The sequence below is a fragment of the Saccoglossus kowalevskii genome, chromosome 13, assembly GCF_978046115.1.
Source record: "Saccoglossus kowalevskii chromosome 13, keSacKowa6.1, whole genome shotgun sequence".
NCBI classification, from domain to species: Eukaryota; Metazoa; Hemichordata; class Enteropneusta; family Harrimaniidae; genus Saccoglossus; species Saccoglossus kowalevskii.
Genome location: NC_140653.1, coordinates 3,570,396 through 3,593,974, shown reverse-complemented (window position 1 = coordinate 3,593,974; position 23,579 = coordinate 3,570,396). Strand labels below are relative to the sequence as shown.

Here is a 23,579-nt window from a genome sequence, read left to right as displayed (position 1 = left end):
AAAAATACAAAAAGAAATACTGAACATAAATGATTTGACAGTGACTTGGAAACTATCCGGAAGAAGTCGACAAATTTCCATTTGATGTAACACTGAGAACGGAAAGACAAGCTTTATAGAAAGCAAATCAAATTAAAAAAATGTAAATTCAAACAAAAACTGTTAAACAATTTATTAAGGATGGAGAAAATATAATTCGGCACATTTTTGGCATACCATCAAACAAATTAAAGAATTTAACAACTGTGATGGTAAACAAAGTTCACACATTTCTCTTCCTTCTATAACGTAAAGTCTTGAACTTCTGACAAATCTACTGAGTTAGAAGTACGGACAGCACTAGAGGAGAGCATTGCTAGTCTAAGTGACAATCTTGATCTTGATAAAGAGATTGCCATTAAAGAAATTAATGGTGCTATTCACAAACTAAAAACTGGAAAATCATCTGGTTCTGATGCTATAACCAACGAGATGTTCAAATACTCCACGCCATCACTTATACTTTGTATTAACAAACTTATCAATCAAATCTTATCAAGTGGAAGATTTCCAACTGAGTGGAACACTAGTTATCTAGTACCACTGCATAAAGCTGGGGATATTACAGATGTTAACAACTATAGGGGTATTGCCCTATAAAAGTGGCAACTGGCTGCAATTATATTTGGACACCCAAAACTATATTCAGAATAAGCAGTTGGGTTTTCGGTTACCACCGTACAACTGACAGTATTAATAAGGGGAATAAAGCATGTCTATATGCTTGTTTTGTTCACCTGCGAAAGGCTTTGATAGCGTTTAGCGAGAAGGCATGTTGTATAAATTACAAAAAGCAGGAGTCAGAGGTAAATTATTAATGATCTTTCTAAAAAATATTTATTCAAATCCTGTGAATCTGGAAGGTGTGTTAATCAATTCATTACTCTTTGCTGATGATGTTGTGATACTCAGATATAACAGTACAGGAATGCAAAATAGCCTTGATAAACAGTACTGCAAAAAGTGGAAACTTTAAGTCAATAAATTATCAAAAATTATTATATTTAATAAACTAGGTAGGCGTATTGAAATGGATTTCTACCTAAATGATAACAAAATCCAAGTAGTTACATCATATAACTATCTTAGTACAATTTTTCAAAGTAATGGTAATTTAAAACTTGAAAATCTGGTGATGAAAGCACAACATGCATTATGTATTCTTAGGCAAACTATCACTTTACATAACCAAACTCTTTCTATTGGTAATAAAAAGGAATCTATGTTGAACAAGTTTGGCTATCAACAGTCTAGACAACCCAAAACAATAAATTACGTACATACACTCAGTTCAAAGCTACGTATAAATTTGAACCATATTTGAATCAAGTAAAAAATGCACAACATAGAACCAGCTTCACCAAATCTAGGATATCTGCACATACCCTACCAATTGAAAAACTTAGATAAATGTATCAAGGGATACCTCCAGAGGAAAGAAAGTGCCAACTTTGTAACAATGGGGCTATTGGCAATGAAATCCATGCACTTTTAGACTGCAACTATACTGGAATAAGAAATGCTCGTACTGAATTTCGAATATAGTTAGCATCTATAATGAACGTATCTTTACACTATCAAAACAAAAAATGTTTGCAGAAATTTTAAGTTCGAGAGATGTGTTCATTGCCAATAGTGCTAGTAAATTTATTGACAGCATATTATTTTACTATAATTTTTTTTTAGATTTTAGTGTTTTATGTATTTTCTTTTGTTTCGTGTGTGTTTTGTTATATTTAATGTCTTTTGACCACAGATAATGTACCTAAATATATTATTTAATGTCAAATGAAAAATATACATTGGCCAATTTTCAGCATATCATGATAATGGAATCTGAGTATACCAACACGTTTGTATTTCAATAAACAATCACACACATAATCATATGAAATTATGGGAGTGTCGGCGCAAAATTTAATTACAAAACGTAATATCCACAAACAACGACGATTGGATACCCCCGGGGGAGGGGGCTACTTCCATAGAAGTGCAATACTGGTACGTGCCGCCGGACTGGGGTGTCATTTCACATTCTTTTGTTTAGAAGTGGGTAGTCATTTATCAATGTTTTGGTTTAAAAGTGTGTAACATGTATTTACTTGTCATACTTCAGTTATGTCAGACACATTAATGCAAATTACTAAAGTGAATGTAAGGATTACTTATTTAGGCAGCTGTTTTGTGTTTAATTTGCTTTCTCCTAGGTCAGTGACACCCCCACCCCCAGTTGACATAGTGTATGTGGTACGAGTTAAGCCATGTAGGTCGCTGAAAACACTTGTGTTTAGAAGTGGGTATATAAATAGAACAAAATGGTTTAGAAGTGAGTATGTTTACTCGAGGTGGGCTGCACACCCCTACCCACTTAAGACTGAAGTACCCCCCTCGGGTTGGACACTCGCTATTCCATACGGTAACGACTTTGACTGAACCCGGAGACTAAACTAACGATCAATGAGACATGCTTTTGTTATTATATCGATGTCACATGTCGATTCATAGTGTTATGGTTGTATATACTGATACAACATAAAGTCGAGAAACGACCACTTTCCCGGAAGTAGTGAGACCGAGAAGCAGAAATACACCAGCTTCGTCATAGCGGCGAATACAAACATGTCAGTTAGTTGATATTCGATAGAAAGAAATTTGATGTTTGTGACGTAGATTGGTTCAAAGCACAATATCACGCGTGCTAGTTTACGTTACATGTGCGCGCATGCGAAACGTCGTATCTTCGACTTCTGGGAAAACTGTCTATAAAGTACGATAAAAGGAAGCTGCCGATTATTATTTTTAGGTGTTAGAAATATAAAACAAATTGCAAATGTTAATCCGAACCCCCCCCCCCCCCAAATCAGGACAGACTGAATTTATGTCCAGGGAGGTGGGTGGTAGTTATGCCTATGACTAATTTTCACTGGGTTTAGATTTCACTGATTTACCATTTCAGGGATATTCAATGGGTATTAAATACTGTTTTTATCATTTAAATAATGTGTTCTATGCTTAATCTTACATAACCACTGTTTTATTTTAGAGCATTTTCCAGTCAGCGAAATAAGCAAAATTAAAACACATACATTGTGAGGGCGCTATTCATGGAAACATCGAACTATCTGGCCTAAAACATTTCAATTTGCTCTACATTATATGGCGTTTTGATTCAATCATTTAGCCAAGATAAAGTATTTTACAGTATACATACATTTAATCTAAAAAAAAACTTAGAAACAACTCCTGTGTGCTTAAAGTATTTAAGATGCGAATTAGAAATAAGGAATGAATGTTTCAAATGTTTTACTTTGACTATACACTCGCCTCTTTCATTCACACTTAAGCACTTCTAGAAAATAATTTAAAAATGACCTGGGTGGTTCCCAGTGGGGTATGTAATAAATGCATGATCGACATTTAGGTAATACATCTTGTCCTACATTATTATCGTAGTATTAGTTGCATGGCCCAATCTGCAGTATTGCTCAATTTACAATTATGCATATTAATGAGGAAACAAAATATATGGTCATAGCTACATTAGCAATATCTCTTGTTAAATGCCTTCAATATAGCACTGGTTGCATATCACAAGATTTGCTTTATTTTTATGCAAATTAGGTATATAATACCAGTATGTACGGATTTCAACTGAAAACTGATCAGGTCCGAGGACCTGGCATGTTTGAGAGCTTCTGCAAAGTTTCATTGAAATATGATTAGTTCTTGAGATATTGATATATTATGCAAATTAGGTAATTAAAATGCACACATTTGAACACAAAAGTAAATCAGATCTGTGCACTATCCAATGGAGTCTATGTACAGACAGATGAATCCAGAGAGTGGTACAGACGCACATACACAGACTAATCTTGAAGACTTATAGTGCACGAAAATTTGTTGTCTACACATTTTTCTAATCAAATCAGACTACCAACAATGAAATGTGGTTGAATTAATATTATGAAAGATAACAAAATATATTCAAAACTGTTAATTTATTGTAGTAAAGAAATACAAAAAGACTATGAATACACGTCTTATACAACCCTGAAAGATAAAATATTCAGTATAAAAGGAATTGCCATGACAACCAAGAAATTAATCTGATAAAATGTTAGGACGAAAACAAGTAGCCAGTAACAAGTTGCCATGTTATCGCATGTAGTTCAGTGTTGGTCCTTTGGATATACAGTTTACTGTAGAACCATTATATATGCTTGTCATTATTTTGTTTACTGGGCTCCTGTGCAATACAGACAAGTTACCTCACCAGAACCAATGGCCCAGCCATAATGGTTGTTGTTCCTCACTGCATCCAGTATTATATTAAAGTTGTATTGTCGACAACAGTTTGTTTGTAGCCCTTGATAATGTGTATACTGCACTATTAATGGCAGCTACAGTAGTACAAGACGTCTGCCTTGGCAATAGCTGAACATCACTGACGTGTTATGTAGTCTCCGATGTGATTAAATTTCAAGGAATCATAAAATCACCAAAATGCCATAACAGATTTGATTTTTGGCAAAGTTATCAGTATTTCATATTGAAAGGGGCTTTCAACCTAGTTTTGCTAACAATACAACTTCAATAACCCTTTAAAAGCCATACTTGTTGTAGACAAAATGTAGGCGCTAAATATTGCATATTTTTATAATTTTGTACCAAATAGATTGTCACAGACATGTTTATTTGTAGACCGAAACAGGAACACTGTCAGTGCAACTTGCAGACTGGTTTGCTGTTTATGTATCAGAATTAGAACTGGTTAGATCAGACTATTTTTACGAGGATGAGCTGTTCAGTTTATTGATGACCTGTATAATACAAACCTTTTTGATGATGACCGCCCGACATTTTCATAAACTCTGGCAATAATAATGAGCTTCTTTGAAAATGGAAGTATGAAACACACCTGTGCAACTGTCTGGACATACAAGACAGAGTCAATACATACATTTTATTGTAATAAATATATGGAATATGAAATGCTCTCAGCACTAGTTTGATGTCTCCTAGTTTGATTTTGATTTGTTCTAACCATGGAATGATCTTAAGATGTACATGGCAATGTTGTTGTATAAACAATATACAGTAGCAGCAATTCACTACAGTACATTAACAAGAGAGGAAATTACAATTAATTAGGTTGTTTTTAAAAACATTTGAATCTACTGTAATATGTGGCTAAGCCAGCAGTGAACTAATATTGCCAAGGCCCCTCAAGATAATTGACTAATTCATTTAATAGATGTAATCCACTGATACCACAACCAGTATGGAAAGAAGTTCAAATATTCAACTAGTTTAATATATTATATTTATTGAAATTACAACAACATCATGATATGCAGTTGTTTTGAACTGCTCTTCCAGCAACTTGTGTAATTGGCAGTGTTCTTCAAATTAGTAACTCCTTCCAAACATTACAATCACTCACACAATGCTACTATTCACTGTCTACAGACACAATTCATGCACAATATAAATAAGAGCAGTAAAACATCAGTACAATTATGTATCTAGATTCTGAGGACATTGCACATTCATAGCACATTAAAAAGGATCAGAATAAACACTAAACTGGAAGAAACTGGACATATGGTAGTTTTACCAAACCATGCATGGAGGGTGAAGTATTGACACAATTTGGAACATAGTAGCCATAGAAAGACAGAATGATAAGGTTGATTTGCATAACATTACATTTGTTTATATCATATTGAAAGAGCACCTCTGATAGCAACCATAGGCCAAAAATTGCATTTATAGTATATTGAATTATTAGAATATTTTGAGCAGACATCTGTCATGTACATAAGTGCATGTACATTCAAACCTATGTATAGCAACCACCAAAGCTATTTTAAGAAAGGTAGTCTTTATATGGAGTTTGATTGTTTGTCAATAAAAATGTGAAATTTCTTAGTTTAAGGGGAAAATATTTAAACAGATATTTGAAAACTGAGAAATAATAAAAATATGATCATCTTGATTAAAGTGAAAATGTCAGTGTAGAGTGTAGCGTAAAACACTACACATGCAATCATGTGCCACCATTTTGGTATTTATACACAGGTTTATTTTATGGTCACATTAGACAGGTGGTTTTTATATACAGGTCCTCCTTTACACGACAATTACACAGTGACTGCCCAATGGGGGTCACTATAGGCAAGTGGTCTATATACAAATGTCACTATTAAACACAGTTTTGACTGTACATATAATAGAACAAATACAGCATTAATGATACAGTCAATTAATTCATTATTAGAAAATTCAATAAGAAAATTGAAATAGACAATAAGTGCCTCATTAATCTATTCCTATTTGATTGTCATGAACAACCTGGAAAAAAGTGGAAAAGTAAAACATCCATCCTAGTTTTCAGTCAATTTGTTAAGAATACAAGTGGAGTACTCATCTAGACAGTACAGTTATTAAACAGATACATGTCTACATTCCTGAGTCAGGCTTTTTTTACTGTGGCTTTAGTTTAACACTCACAGAAATAGTCTTCAATTTCTCATACAGCAATGAAAAGTTCTGAAACAGAACAAGAACTCAGATTATTTCAGTAGAACTGGTTATAATTGAGTAGAACAAGATACAGTCATTGTCCCCATCCAACAGTGTAGTGCAGTGACATTTACAATTAATTCTAACATAAATTGAGGTGATACAGTAAATGTGATCTTCATAAAAGTTGAAATTGAGCCAGACATGGCTGAAACAGATCAAGGCATATTTCAACAATGGTTTTAGAGACTGAAATGACTGCCAGTCAGTCAGTCCAACAATTTAAATCAAAAAGTAAAATAATGTATATGTGAATATAGTTGCTACAAGTATGAATGTATAGAATAATACTAGTGTTTCATATTTGATGTTTAGACAAATTTTTTTGAATTTCCAGAGTCATAAAAAAACAAGGAATTTTGTAGAAGTGATATTTTCTCCTTTGTCTTCACAAATGCCATGAAATCATCAATTCACAAATATTTCTAGCAACAAAAATTAAGCGCTTTACAGTATGGTTTTGTCTTGTCTTGATTAATATTTACTCTTACCTGAATTGCCAAATACACTAACCCCAGGTAAGCAGCAATACCAAAGGCTAGGAACAGATCAAATACTGCTGGCTTAACACTGAAAAATAAAGATTGTTTTTAGTTAACAGGTAACAGGTAAAATCTGACCTTGCTTTTTGAAATGGCTCTCTAGAACATGGAAATGCAAGTGATTATGGGGGGGGGGGGGTATACTATTCAAAATGATATAAGATCAAGAGAATGATAATTAGCTCTTCTGGTTCTTGATTTGGTCAAGTGGAGTGATAACTTCTTGTCAGTAAGGGTCTTTTGTAATGAGAAATGTTTGTACAGTATAACCATTATATTATAACAGTACATGTACTTACTTGTAAGCATACATAGTGAACATGAGGCCATCGTAGAAAACAAACTCTGGATCCCTGTTAAAATAGTCACATATAGACATTTCACTATGTACATATTGAGTGTGTATGCATAGTAAATTTATGTATTTTACATTGGTAAATATGCTCACTGGTATTTGTCAAAATGAACATTTGAAGAAACAAAAGAAACAAGGATGTTGAACAAACTTCCTCGAAAACAATTTGCATGCACAATAAATCTTGGCTGGATACCAGAAAAGAAAACAAGACAGTCAGTCTTTGAAAAAGAACTACATGGCCTTAAATATCATAAATAAAATGAATATGTTTGATTGTACTGGGAAAACAAGATTTACCCAGTCCACCAGTTTGTAAAAGATTAATGAAACAAAAAACTAATAGACATACATGTATTCCATTATGACTTGTCTTTGTAGTAACTTTGAACAAAATCAGTCCAGATATGTCAGAGAAAAGATTTTGAATGGACAAACATAGATAGATGGATGTCCATAACTTAAGACACAAGTACCTGTTTCGGACTAAGTTTGACAGGCATTAAACAAACACCCTGACATTAAAAAGAGCTTTGCTGTCCAACAAAAACATTGTGGTAGACAAGTCGAGCAACGCACACCCATAAGACTCCTTCTTGAAAACTGCCAGCTCAATTTGATACCAAGTATCGAAGCAATTGAGTTGGTAGTTTTCAAGAAAAAGTCAAAAATGTAAATGTTGACTGACAGACAATCACCTATATGAACAGCATTGCTCTGTCATCTATGATGACAGCGGAGCTGGAAATCAGTTAATAGCAATAACATCAGAAATATTTCAGCCAGCCATTTCAAATCAAATCGTGCTAGCAACAAACCATGAAATTAGCAAAGACACACATGTGACAAACTTTTGAAAAATTGTGTTGATGTTGGATGCACACAAGAACAGACAGGTGAATGGATGAAAAAAATCTAACACCAGATTTCAGGCTTGAAGGAGTACTTAAATGAACAGACTAGATGGCAGTAAACTCATAGTTACTGAAATTCAATTATTTACAGCATTCATACAACACAAGCCAGTGGCATATGCCTACTTTGACTATCATGCCAGGGAAATGCCTTACCTTTTATCAGCTTTCACATTAAATCGCTTTACCTCTTTCAGATATCTACTCATAGTGTGTTCTAGTGTGTGCAGAAGATGGTGATCTTTATTCATGAGAGGTGCTGCTCTAGGATAAGATGACAAATAGTCCATCCATGATTCTACAAATTCTCTATTCACAGCCTGACAATATAAATGGATACATTATTACTACAATAAAGTCATTGTGTGGAGACTACAGGCTATATATACTTTAGGTTAACACTATTAATGCTGTAGATGTACTGTATTTGCCCTATTACCGCACTCGAGCGCGTTAGCGCCCATGCTCGGGCAAGCACCCACCCCCCACTTTTGCGCAATTTTTATATTTGGGGTCACATTCGGCAAAGCACCCACCCCTTCAAAAATTTAAAATTTGGTCTTGCGTAACGAATCTTGGTAATCGTTTTTATATGATACAGCGTGGATATCGACCGCTGTGAACATGTTGTGAATGCGTAGAACACAGGCGCTCGGAACGTTTCTTGGATAATAAAAAAATTACCTAAAGTAGGATCGGCATAGTTAGTCAGTCGCCGGTACATTCCCCTACCACTCATAATAACACATGGTAGAAAAACGTTGACACCATGACATCAAAACTTCCCAAAAATAACATGATTTTCCAAATTATATTTCAATCCGCTTCGCAAAACTCAAGCATGATATCGGTAGAAACTAACGATCGACTTATATTACCTTTATTCGAATTAAAACGGCTTAAATCCTGTGAAAATCAAAACACCAGAGCAAAAAGAACAAATCCATCTACGCGGATATTTTGAAGCAGTGACCCGAGAATGCGCACTTCCCAAACATGTACGCACATACTGCATAGTCTCAAAATTTAAATATTGTATTGTTGTATCATTTATATGTTGTATTTTTAAATTTAATTTTCCTGAAAAATAAAAATTGAGCTAATAGCTCGGAATATAAAATATAATATATAAAAAAACATCTACATTGGTTTTTGATGACGCAATACGCACGTACATGTTTGGGAAGTGCGCTGTCTTTCTGGGCGCTAACGTGGTCGAGTACGGTAGTAGCAGTAGGTGTGCTTATAGTCAACACAAGTCATATTTTAATGATTCAGCATGCAATAAATGCAATTTTTGTCATTAAGGTAGAGATGCAGTTTACCTGACAGCTATTTTAAATAGTTAATTAGGAAACCAAGATGACCTCCCTTGTCCACAAAACTACATGTCTTCGAAAAGCTTATTGTATGAATTTTAAAGTTTTGTTAGTATTTTATTTTTATGGACACTGTAGTTTGAAATATGCACAAAAATTTGCTTTTTTGGTCAAAAGTGATTTTAAAAAAATTAGCTTCTAAACCATGTTTCTGTTTCCTGTCAAAATTGGTTTATGGGTACATCTGTTTACTATGAAGAAAGCGCCGTTTTGAAAACTGTCTACCAGTTGTCAATTTTGTAGGGCAGCAGCTCAAATTTTACTACTTCAAGTTTATGCATAAATTAAAACCCAGGCTAGTTGTCTGAACGATTGCTGTAACACTATTCAACTAAATACAATGCCCCGACAGCGTTTTGAAGATAAACACATTGTCAATCATTTGTGAAAATTTCAAAACAAAAGGTCAAAGCGTCTAGGAGCTATTTTTTTTAAAGTTCTGGAATGTGCACTAAAAAGAAGCTGAGATAATTGCTAATTTGCATAACAATTCACTCAGTAAGAAGTTTGCTAATGCTCATAATTAAAATGGCTGTTACAGTTTCAAATTTAAATGTATTATCGTTTTGTAAAAAGTTAAATACAGTGCATATTATGGAGATCCTATCATTTCTTTTTTTCACCATGTTTTTTTTTTATTATTTATGTACAGCCTTGCTAAATCTTGCTAAGCATTCAAATGAGAGAATGTTTGCACCTGTTATCTATATTTTAAAATCGTTTTTGAGTATGTTTCACTATTCACAATTCTACAAAATTTCAACAGTCTATAGCCAAGACTTTTTGGATAATAAAAAGCAAAAAAAAAAATTGTCACTCCAAAGTGCCCACGAACCTGCATCTCTACCTTAAAAGTGCAACTACATGTACTAGAGAAATGCATTAAAAACAGAGCAAATACGATTTTCAGGCTAAATTGTACTCACCGTTGCATCAGTAAAGACATGTATTGGGTCAGTTTGGTTCACACTATTAATACTATAAATATATCTTGCAATTGACTCTGCAATTATTTTGATATTACGACACAATACATCAACATCAACAGATGACCTGTGAAGGGAATGCATATTTAACAATAATCATAAAAGGGGAAGCAACCCTGGAAATACTGGTAATCGTTCCATATTTGCATTTCCAAACACACGGTAATAGTGCATTGTTTGCCAGTCATAAAGATGAAGTCCTGTTAAGACATGTGAAGTTTGAATGTGATTGGTGCAGGCATGATACAGGTTAAGAGACACAGGTCAATCTAAGTTCCTGTTTCCCTACAGTGCCATATTTTAGATTTAGATGCTCAATAGTTGGCTAGCATCAAATACAACATTGTGGTTCATTCATTTTTTGTTATACCTTTCATCTACTATAGAGTTTCTATGCAGATCTTTATGACTTTGTAGATGTGACAGTGTACCAGCTGGCAATCTTTTAATACTAAAACGTTCATGTTCCCAAGCTAATAAATCATCAGCTAAATTTATTTTCTTATGAATCAAACTGAAATTAACATCTGGATAATGCATGTCAGATACCGACTGTAACTCCTGTAAGAAAAACGAGAAATAACAAGTGTGAGTCCCTGGCTGCTTTGCTTTGATTTAATTTTGTTGCATTAACAGGTTCTGACTAAGCAGGAAAATACCTTTAACTGGAGTGTGAAGTAACGACTTGGCTTATAACATGGCTTGGTTCTTTGTTGAAACCCGCATATCGATTGGAATGTGAATAATGTCATTTAAAATAGACATTAGAATTCATGCAACTGCCAGGAACTTTATTCTATTGTTCGATTTCTAGTGAAATTGGCATAAATTTAGATAGTACAGTATCAGTGGTCAATAGTGAAATAACATTAACAAAAATGGCCACAACAAAAGATATTTTGTTTTACTGCAATCATGTTAGCAGTTGTTTTTGCCAAGCGCCCAATACAGGATTTGTATGTCACATGACAGTTCTAAAATCACAGATACAAATTCCTTTGACATACCTGTAATAACTGATACGATGTTGTGCCTTCCTTTGGTGGTTTTGATACATGCAAATATAGATTATCAGTTGCACCAATTGAATCAAGACAGAACACGTATGATACATCTGATAAGAGACTGGAATCTATACAAACACAAAACCAAAGAATTCATCTGAGTATTTCAAACAAAAATATTTGCAAACTATCCAATTTAAAGATATAAATAAGATATACTGTGGGCCATTTATTTTCATTGCAAGAATTTTTTAGGATTTGATGGCAATTCGTGTCAAGGAGTCCAAAGAAATTTTTACTGCTACAAAATTCAACAATTTTCACTGACTTGAGCAATTCACAAATATTTATCGTGCCTCACTTCTTCCATGTAAGCATTCAATTATTTAGTTTAACAGCTGTGGTGTCTATAACGCAGCAAAATAACAATAAGAGACATGTTAAATACAAGAACATATCCTTCTGTCTTTATTAAAGACAGAATCGCCTTACCAGCAGTTTCCACATTGTCTTCAATCCATTTTTTAGTTCCCTGGTAGTTAAACTTGCCACCACCCGAAAGAAGAAACAATAAGTTGTATCTTGTGGTTAAGGAAATATCAATGACGCTATTTTTACATTTAACTGTTTGAACTCATAGTTACACGAGTACAGTGTTATTTCCACTATTACTTTCCTTCCTACGTTTGCAGCAAATATGAGTTAATTATTTCTTGGTTATATTGTTATTTTCACAAGCTTCCCCATAATCCATCGGCCAGATGAGAATGCCTCTACACCTGAGCACAATATTGGTAGTAGCTTGAATACACACTATACAGTCAGTCAGTACACTGCCATACATGTATGTGAATTAATTAATTAAAAGGATACTTTGCATGAGTTCTGGAACTTGTGAAGAGTTTAGAAAACAACCTCGCTAACTCCAAGAGTGCAACTACACCACTACCATTAGAATCACTTCCAAATGATAAATGCTATTGAAATAAAAGACAGACAAGTTTAGTAACTAGAAGGGATGAACACTCATTTTATCTGCACCAACTCAACTTGTAAGACATTGTCAATGACTTGGGTCCTTTTTGACAGTTGATGACAGAAACAAGGGAAAAGAATCTGAACTACCGGTATATTTTGATTTAAAGAATATTTTATATAATAAAAACAACTAAAACAAGGAATATAACAGCAATAATAACGACTTACAGGAGCCACACCAAAGGCATCATAATGTGCTACAATTGCTATTGAAGGCAACTGATCTTCAATTCCAAGACCTGATAATTTACCCTATAATATAATAAAAAGTTATTAGGATTTTGTGTAATGCATTATGTACAAGGTTTGTATTACTGCGCATTCTACATGTATTTATCTTGGTCTTAAAACAATTTAGAATCAATACCTGTATACTAGTGACTGGCATGTCTTTGACTGCTTTGGCTTGTGGACCATTGACTACCATTTGAAATCCGTTAGCATACACAGCACTCAGTAAAGCTACATATCAGACAAATAAAGATATGTGTGACCCAGTTCATTCATACAAATACATGTACATGTATGTGTATGCGTAGAGTCACTTGCATTAATTGTCAAACAAATAAATATTATATGATGTATAGAGAGGATCTCATGCGAGTAACCCTTGTCGTGTGTCTTCAGTGCAAGACCAGATCAAATATTAGGTCCAAACCCAAACAAATTTGCTTCTCATTATTTTGGGCAACTACATGTATAGTGTTGAAATGATTTTGAATGGGCTTTGTTAAAGACAGTAAAACAATTAAATCTGGAAAACGTTCTTAAACCTCATTAAGACTAATCGCTGGAAATCACAGCATTTCTGTGCATCTGAATTTTAGCAATCATTTGTTTCTCATTAGACTGTTTGCTCTAATTTCATCTGCACTTTCAGATAGTGTTCTGACCAAGATACACTTTTGTTCCAAATTACCGGTACTGTGGCTCACACAGCAAATTGACAATGCATCTTCAGCAGCTTACATAAATTCAGATAATCATACATTTCACATGCCAGCTAGAAACATTGTTTTGCATATGTATGGTACCCCACAACTGATTTGTTTTGAACACTGAACAACATTGTATGATTGCATTGGTTCAATTAAACAATGACTTTAAATTCAGTAGTACATGTGTCTACACATAGTTCAAAATTAACAAAATTTCTGGAAGCCTGGTGGTCTACTAATTTTAAAAGTTGGTATCCTGTGATAATATTGGGTAATCAATCAGGTTTAGTAATCAATCAGGTTTAGTAAGAGTTCAACCTTTTCACCATCAGCTTTTTCACCCAAATTTTTCTGCACTTTTTATCTTATATTCATCAATATTTCTAGAAATGAACCCTAATTTTGGAGCCAACAGACAAAATTATGCTCAATTTTTACTCAAAAAATTTGGCTATTTTTGTCAGTCCCAAACTTCTGATTACAACATGTGCATTTGAAAACATGGCAGCCCTGGGATTAGAATTGATTGTCTGTATTCCTTGGGCTACTGCAAATTTCAAGCTCTGGTGATGCATGTGATGTAAGTTTTACCTTCCGCTGCTGAGGCAGCCTGGTCACTATTAACAGCATGCTGTATATCACTATAAATATTTAATAAGTTATCATCTTCATATGCAAAATATATGGGAACATTGGTCTGTTCTGTCAGCAACTGAGGTTCCAATTCCAACCAGTTCTACAAATTAAATACCATAAACATTGAAAGTAAATATACGTGTCATTTGCATGGATTTATTTAAGCTACGTGTAACTGGACAGTGTAAATTTGCAATATAAGCACAAAATGACTGCCAATCGACCATTTAGGAGGGATTGTGACACAAATCAATTTACATCTTTGGAAAACACATTGTCTTTGTACTAAGTTGGAAAATTGCATTATCAAGTCTTAAGCAAAAATGACTTGATGTACAAAAGGCAGCAAATAATAGATACTGTATGCTCCAACTGTGCATCACCAATATTCTAAGTTTAAACAAAATCTGTCTCGGCAACATTCAGATAATGCTCTGCCACATTTTCATACATTTTGTGGGCAAGTTAATTAAGAAATTGTTACATGTATAAACATCTGTGATTTTTGTTGCCCAAAATTTAACAAATTGGTTATAGTGCAAATTAAATACAATGTAACTACGGTACACCAAATAAACATGGTATTTTATTGACAACCAGGGATAAAAAAAAATTCATAGAAATTTCAAAAACTGTAGTCTGTTTTTCAAAATTCACTCATATAAGACCAAACAACAAATCTGCAGTCATTGAGAATGATTAAAGAAATGGCATGTGAAATGATCCTCTCATCAGAGATTACACATAAGGTTATTACTGGTATTATGAACACAGCAAATAGTGTAGACACATCAATCAGTATGATAGCACTACACCAATGAATAAATGATTGAGTTTGTGTCCCAATAGAAACAGTGTGAATATCTGGTAGATCAGGCATCAATGAAGTATTATCATGAGAGACAATTTGCATTTGTTGAATACTGAATAATTAAAATAAGACATTTTAATTAATTTTTATCTTTTGCATAAAATTCAGGATAATTCTTTCAAAAATATTCTTCAGTGTCAATTTTTCACTCAAATTCTAATACAAGAAAAAATAAAATTTACAAAATAAAATAACTGCTAGTAATACCATATAGGTGAAGTTTTCCGCTTGAATTGCTGTACCAACCTGCAGTTCGTTTTCAGACATAGAACTGAGACTGGATGGAATTAGAACAAGCAAAGCCCCAGCAGCTTGCTCTAATAATTCTCTATATCTGTCCATTGTCAACTCAGTAAGTCTAGTGATGACACAACGACGTGTAGCTACAGCAGAGTCAATAGGTCTGGCTTCCATATTGACAATAGCATTACGACAACCTGTCAAGAAAAAAAACAGAAATCAGAAGACATGCTTGTTTTGTTGCTAATGTATGAACAGAAATCAGAAGACATACTTGTTTTGTTGCTAATGTATGAACAGAAATCAGAAGACATACTTGTTTTGTTGCTAATGTATGAACAGAAATCAGAAGACATACTTGTTTTGTTGCTAATGTATGAACAGAAAACAGAAGACATGCTTATTTTGTTGCTAATGTATGAACAGAAATCAGAAGACATACTTGTTTTGTTGCTAATGTATGAACAGAAATCAGAAGACATGCTCATTTTGTTGCTAATATGTGAACAGAAATCAGAAGACATGCTTATTTTGTTGCTAATGTATGAACAGAAAACAGAAGACATGCTTATTTTGTTGCTAATGTATGAACAGAAATCAGAAGACATGATTGTTTTGTTGCTAATGTATGAACAGAAAACAGAGGACATGCTTATTTTGTTGCTAATGTATGAACAGAAAACAGAAGACATGCTTATTTTGTTGCTAATGTATGAACAGAAAACAGAAGACATGATTGTTTTGTTGCTAATGTATGAACAGAAAACAGAAGACATGATTGTTTTGTTGCTAATGTATGAACAGAAAACAGAAGACATGCTTATTTTGTTGCTAATGTATGAACAGAAAACAGAAGACATGCTTGTTTTGTTGCTAATGTATGAACAGAAAACAGAAGACATGCTTATTTTGTTGCTAATGTATGAACAGAAAACAGAAGACATGCTTATTTTGTTGCTAATGTATGAACAGAAAACAGAAGACATGCTTATTTTGTTGCTAATGTATGACCAGAAAACAGAAGACATGATTGTTTTGTTGCTAATGTATGAACAGAAAACAGAAGACATGCTTATTTTGTTGCTAATGTATGAACAGAAAACAGAAGACATACTTGTTTTGTTGCTAATGTATGAACAGAAATCAGAAGACATGCTTGTTTTGTTGCTAATGTATGAACAGAAAACAGAAGACATGCTTATTTTGTTGCTAATGTATGAACAGAAAACAGAAGACATGCTTGTTTTGTTGCTAATGTATGAACAGAAAACAGAAGACATGCTTATTTTGTTGCTAATGTATGAACAGAAAACAGAAGACATGCTTGTTTTGTTGCTAATGTATGAACAGAAATCAGAAGACATGCTCATTTTGTTGCTAATGTATGAACAGAAAACAGAAGACATGCTTGTTTTGTTGCTAATGTATGAACAGAAAACAGAAGACATGCTTGTTTTGTTGCTAATGTATGAACAGAAAACAGAAGACATGCTTATTTTGTTGCTAATGTATGAACAGAAAACAGAAGACATGCTCATTTTGTTGCTAATGTATGAACAGAAAACAGAAGACATGCTTATTTTGTTGCTAATGTATGAACAGAAAACAGAAGACATGCTTATTTTGTTGCTAATGTATGAACAGAAATCAGAAGACATGCTTATTTTGTTGCTAATGTATGAACAGAAATCAGAAGACATGCTTATTTTGTTGCTAATGTATGAACAGAAAACAGAAGACATGCTTATTTTGTTGCTAATGTATGAACAGAAAACAGAAGACATGCTTGTTTTGTTGCTAATGTATGAACAGAAAACAGAAGACATGCTTATTTTGTTGCTAATGTATGAACAGAAAACAGAAGACATGCTTGTTTTGTTGCTAATGTATGAACAGAAATCAGAAGACATGCTCATTTTGTTGCTAATGTATGAACAGAAAACAGAAGACATGCTTGTTTTGTTGCTAATGTATGAACAGAAAACAGAAGACATGCTTGTTTTGTTGCTAATGTATGAACAGAAAACAGAAGACATGCTCATTTTGTTGCTAATGTATGAACAGAAAACAGAAGACATGCTTATTTTGTTGCTAATGTATGAACAGAAAACAGAAGACATGCTTATTTTGTTGCTAATGTATGAACAGAAATCAGAAGACATGCTTATTTTGTTGCTAATGTATGAACAGAAATCAGAAGACATGCTTATTTTGTTGCTAATGTATGAACAGAAAACAGAAGACATGCTTATTTTGTTGCTAATGTATGAACAGAAAACAGAAGACATGCTTGTTTTGTTGCTAATGTATGAACAGAAAACAGAAGACATGCTTGTTTTGTTGCTAATGTATGAACAGAAAACAGAAGACATGCTTATTTTGTTGCTAATGTATGAACGGAAACAGAAGACATGCTTATTTTGTTGCTAATGTATGAACGGAAACAATATTTACACACTTTTACATTTCTGAAAAGCATGTTAGTACAATGCTAGATTTTTCTGCAACAAATTGTTTTCCACTGTCATTGTCAAGAGAACAAATTTGATTTGATCTGGGTGTGTGAAATAATAGATCAGCAAATATTGTTTCTGTATGTCAGAGTAAGAAAGACAGCATAGCAAAAAATGAAACTTGATTTCAATACAATTCAGACAAATCTAAACCACCAGTACACGCGCAGATATTAAAGAGACAAGCCATGCATGGCACAGTTCCCGTTAGTTATCAAATTTAAGATATAGTTTTGTTTATAGTAATATAGTTGGAATATAAACATGTCAGAAATATGGATCCAGAAGATGTAGCTTGATTATGATGATGACAAGTCCTCGTTTTCGAACTGCGTCTGAACGAGGAGTAAACATTAAGCGTGATCTCATTGACCCCTCTACCACTGCATTCAGGAGATGTTTTAAGTAATCTCACAAGGACATTGAGGTTGATCACAATGCTAGGTACATGACTCAAATTAGCACTGTTCAATGCTTTTCAAGCTTTCACATTGTTTAATGTAGAGTATATGGTGGTATGAGACCATAGTATGAATTTATTTGGTAGTGTTAATTTGTAAATGTATTACCATAATTTTTTCTATTGTTAAAATGTTAAAAGTTTGTAGCATGGATTAAATCAAGAGAGCAGATAATATTGGGAGATGTATGGTTTTCATATTTGTTAAAAAATATTGACACGAGTCTTCTTAAGAATAAATTGCCATCATTAATTTAAGTAATATCAGATATATAAATTATTATATTATATAAAAAAAATTGAATTTAACATCTCGGAGAAAAAATACATAGTCCTCACCTTTTTCAAGAAATGAAAAGACTTTGCATTTGCAATCAGATAGAAATTAAAGCAATTACAAGCATGCATAATATGTGAGTGTGTTTGTTTTATCATCAGCATTTTTACATCAATGACAAGTTATATAAATAAAATAATTTACTTTATAAAAGTTGTAGATTTTGTTTTTGTCTCTTTATACATGTATAATGTACCATATTCTTTAAATGAAAAAGAAAAGGATTTATTATAAAAAATAAAATGGCATAAACGGTGTGAATTGGTGTAAACATAACAATGTGGTTGTTAGTTGACTACGTCCTTTATATTGGGAAAATGCTTGAATGGAACAAAAATGATATATAGGTATATATGTACCGGTATTTGTAGCACAAACTTGAAAGGTCTATTACATGTATGGAGATGGATATATTATAAGTCAAATAAGATTACCACTAAATGTTAATTACTGTATACTCTGGTTGAAACACACATAAGCAAGTCATTGTATGATGTTAGACTGAAGACCGATGTTTTAGGAGACAGACGCTTTCAGAATACAAATCAGACATCCAGAGTTTAAGTGATTTAATTTGCATTCACCAAAGTAGGTTACATTGTAAAGCGTCTAAAGGTTAAACATTAGATGCAAAGAATTGTAAAATTTAGGACAAACTGTAAGATTACTTAAAATATTCAAATACCCAAGAAATAAGCAGAATTAACACAACCATAATATAGATTTACACTAACATGTACGTATATATATTGCTGCACTACAAGTAAAGAGCAATCATTTTCTATTTAATAATATAGCAGCCTGGGACTCGATCTTATTTGTTTTCAGACCATGTACATGTACTTGATTCTTAGCCTTGGAGGCTATAAAGATTATATGATTATACCAGTATAATAATACATTTATTGCTGCCTTAGAAACAACATTACATGTATGTGATAGCAGAAAGTGATAATTTATAAAATGTCTTTAACGTAAGTTATAAAATAAATATATAATAAAAAAGTCATAAAACTGTTGTACCGGGAGATATAGTCAGCGAAATCAAGTCACCTCGACCCCTATCCTGTTCGACCCAGGACACGTCGACCCCAAGTTAGACACCTCGCCCCCGTGCCCCCTAGTCACTTTGATCCCTGTATTGTGTATATCGCTTCGTTGTGGAGTAGTGGGATGAGCACGTACAGTAGGTTACTTCTTCCAGCCTTTGCGATCAAACATCGGTGCAGGCCTTCGACGTCGTTTGTGCGAATACTGTGCATGTAAATACACCAGGTCGAAGGTGGCCAAGTAGATCCCTCAATCCAAGTTGAGCGGATATATTCTACCAGTGGTTGCGTGGACAGTACAGATCTTCTGACAACGACTTCGAATGAGTCTTTAATATGCTCTTGACCTTTTATTAAGTGTCAATATTAGTGACAACTGATTTCGGCTTCACCTCATTAAAATATTACTTAGTAAAAATATGTGCGTTGGCAACATCTCCTTTGCGGGATAATAGGGTGTCGCCAATCAAGTACAATGGTTCAGTCCAAGATGGCGTCATTTTACAGTTGCGTGCGATAGAATGAACAGAAATCGACAAGCAACGAACATTAACTAGTCAGTGAAATGAAATCGATGGCCGACACACTCAGGGAAAGTATGATATTGTCGTACAGTGTTGTATAATTCTTGGGTCGAAGTGACGCACAGTGTACAACTCCGGGTCGAAGTGACTAGGGGGCACAGGGTTGAGGTGTCTAACTTTGGGTCGAGGTGTCCAGGGTCGAACAGGATAGGGGTTGAGGTGACTAGAAATCTAGTCAGCAACTGTTAATGAAGTCTGATTCTTTTTTTAAAGTAAATATGTGAATACGCATGTAGTATATTGTCTTTATTTCCAGTGTTTTTTTTTCAGTATTAATAATTTTAGACAAATCAAAAAAAAATGTACATCAGTTTTGGCATATCCTATTTTACTGGGGTTTTGGGTTTCGAGAGTCAACAATTTTCTATAATTATGATTGCTTTTTAATTCTAAATTGTGTCTACAGTGTCATTTTTTAACCACCTAACTCGTTCATATCATTAAAATGTCTCTAAATTATATTTAAATTTCAGTTTACTATTCAGTCCTATAAAATTCACACATTTTCTATCTTTAACATGTTATTGATTTTTTTTTTTTTACTGAGTGTTCTCCTTTGAAGGAAATTCTGTGAGTTATTCTTATTGAATTTAGCCACTTTTATTTCTTCCAGGTACACTTAAGTCTGTTTTGTTAGATTATCCAGTCCCTCCAGTGACCCTGGATCATCTAGTTGTTCCTTTATTTGTAGTCTGTATTTTATTGCCTGTATTTTGCAGTGAGACCCACCTTTGATGCAATTGATGCATTTGTAATATAAGTTTACAAAATCAAATGTTTTTGTCACTTCTGATTGAAGTAAAATGAGTTTGATAATCATATAAATGCTTAGCTGAATGTCTATATTTCTAATAATACCAATATATTTGGCTACAGTCTTTTTACCACCATGGCTACAGTGCAACATAACTGAATCTCGCATTGGATTTAACAGTAATTCCTCAGTAAGTATAACTTTACTGATAATGAGGTGATGAAGGCTTAGTTCAATAGACAAACCACATAATATCTTAAAATTAAAATACTCGCTTTGATCACAGTCCCACTATCACTGGGACTGTGCTTCGATGAATGATGCATGTGACAATGCACTGCCCGCATAGAACGAATGGTTATCTGGACAAAAGGACACTTCAAGGACACGTCGCTGTCTTGTTTGTACAGTAAAATATTGCGGCACAGTGTAGTGTTTCACTGAAGTTGGGGGTTTTCTGTTTACATGAATGTTAATTCACGGTACACATATGACAGAGACATACAAAATAAATAAGTTACTATACCGTAGGGAGATCCGTGCAAGTCATACTGCTGCATTCGATACGCTGTGAATTCGTGTGCTGCATTTACCACTGGTGCACACGGCGAAATCAAGATTAAAACGGGAACGAAGAATAGGAATGAGAGGGGAAAACTTCCCCTGAACATCTCCAAGACCTCATTAACTTCGGCAAACCACATCTCATTGAAATATTCAATGGGTTTCAGGACCAAACAATTTTTTACTAACGAACGGTCACGCTTCGTTTTCGTCTGTAAAGTGCGAACTTTGACCTAGGCATTCGAAATGGATTGTGGGATTGTACAGAGCGCCACCAAATAACATTACCCAGGGTTTTGCTTCATGGCGCAGACAAATCATAATATGCAGATTATTTCATTTAAAGCTGTCATAATAGTGTGTCTTCATCTTTCTATCTAAATTGTAGTTACAAATGTTAAATTTTGTAAATATTTTCCTGCCATAAACTGTCCATTTATGTTATCAGAGGCACATTAATAAATGTTATCAGTATATAATGTACCTCTGATGTTATAAAGACTCTTATTTGAGTTTTTTATTAAATTTTGAGTTTACTATAATCATTGAAATCAGTCACAGCAAGCCTCAGAAGCCTCACGGGGCAGATTACAAACTTGCTGCCCTAATACTTTTGAGACTTGATGTGACGTCAGTAAATTATATACTCCATTTGTCCTGATAATTATTCGTTCTATGCATTGCTTTATCACATATGCTGAAATATTATTATAATAACTTTATTACACAACTTAACCACCTGTGGGTTTAGTAAGGTAAAAAAATGATTACAAAAGACAAATAAAATAAAGACACACTAAAACACTAAAATTAAAATACACTGAAATTCAACATAGAAAGAAATACAAATTAGAAAATCTCTGAAACATTGATTAAACAGCAGCAAGGTTCTCCCAGACCACAGCTACGTATTTATCTTTTAGACAATTGTATTTTTTAAATAATATGACAAAGCCATATTATTTCCCATTATTTTCACAAAGCTTTCCATTCTGGACAAGTCATTTTTAAATACTTCAAGACATGTTTTCTCTCTACTTCATAGAAATTGCAATCTAAGATGAAATGCATTTCATCTTCAATTTGATCTGAATTGCACTTTTTGCAAGTTCTTTCATTTTCTGGTTTTTTTGGTTTACTCTTCCTTTCCAATTCAATTTCAAGGTTGTGGTCACTGAGCGTGAACTTTGCTCTACGTTGGCTGAAGTTTTTCATTTCATTCGGATAGTTTTCTAATTCAAATTTTTGTTTAAATATACTATATGTTCTAAGTTTGTTCCCCTCTTTTTTATTTAATTGTTTTCTCCATGATTGAATAATTAGTTCAATTGTTTATTTGTAAAACTTGCTACATTTATTATTTACTTTGTCAGTTGTTGTTCCTATTACAGACAGTTTGAAATTCTAATCCCCAGATTTCTGAACTATAAAGTAAAATTGGTTTAAAATATTTTCAATGTAAGGATTATGTTATTTACTTCAGTGCACTTTAGTTTATTCAGAATATGAAGAGTTTTCTTCCCAACCTGTTAAATCTGACATTGTATCAGTGAAACGTTCATTAGATTTGAGTATAATGTCTAAATGAGTAATGGCTATTTTTATGCACTATTGATCGTAAGTGAGGTTCCATTTCTGTTCACACATGATTGGCTGAAGAATTAGTTTTTGATCAATCTGATTAAAATCTGATGTATTGTATGGCGTGTATTTTTTCTTTTAATTCTGTGTATTTAATTTTATTAGTACTATACGTTTTGTACTTTGTTATTATAAATACGTAATCCC

General features: G+C 33.5%; 1 protein-coding gene across 2 annotated transcripts; it reads right to left on the bottom strand.

Annotated features, from left to right (window-relative positions):
* Positions 1–4,021: 4,021 nt before the first annotated feature.
* On the bottom strand, positions 4,022–22,006 carry LOC100370130 (BOS complex subunit NCLN-like). Of its 2 annotated transcripts, none has more exons than XM_085506866.1 (14): positions 21,754–22,006; positions 15,498–15,727; positions 14,375–14,519; positions 13,213–13,307; positions 13,014–13,097; positions 12,681–12,784; positions 12,300–12,388; positions 11,811–11,935; positions 11,174–11,364; positions 10,744–10,870; positions 8,595–8,758; positions 7,469–7,522; positions 7,119–7,197; positions 4,022–6,594 (listed from the first exon to the last, which is right to left on the bottom strand). In XM_085506866.1, the coding sequence occupies exons 1-14, from the start codon at positions 21,929–21,931 to the stop codon at positions 6,529–6,531; spliced, it is 1,731 nt and encodes a 576-aa protein (XP_085362992.1). In that variant the 5' UTR covers positions 21,932–22,006; the 3' UTR covers positions 4,022–6,528. The 2 variants fall into 2 exon arrangements, with proteins under 2 accessions (XP_085362992.1, XP_085362993.1); XM_085506867.1 differs by having other exon boundaries at positions 15,537–15,727.
* Between the last annotated feature and the right edge of the window lie 1,573 nt (positions 22,007–23,579).

Coding starts and splice junctions, on each gene's coding strand:
- LOC100370130 (XM_085506866.1), bottom strand. CDS start 21,931: ATGTGGTTTGCCGAAGTTAATGAGGTCTTGGAGATGTTCAGGGGAAGT. Junction 10,871..11,173: donor AACTCTATAGTAGATGAAAG/GTATAACAAAAA, acceptor TTCCCTTCACAG/GTCATCTGTTGATGTTGATG. Junction 7,523..8,594: donor AATGTGAAAGCTGATAAAAG/GTAAGGCATTTC, acceptor CTATTTTAACAG/GGATCCAGAGTTTGTTTTCT.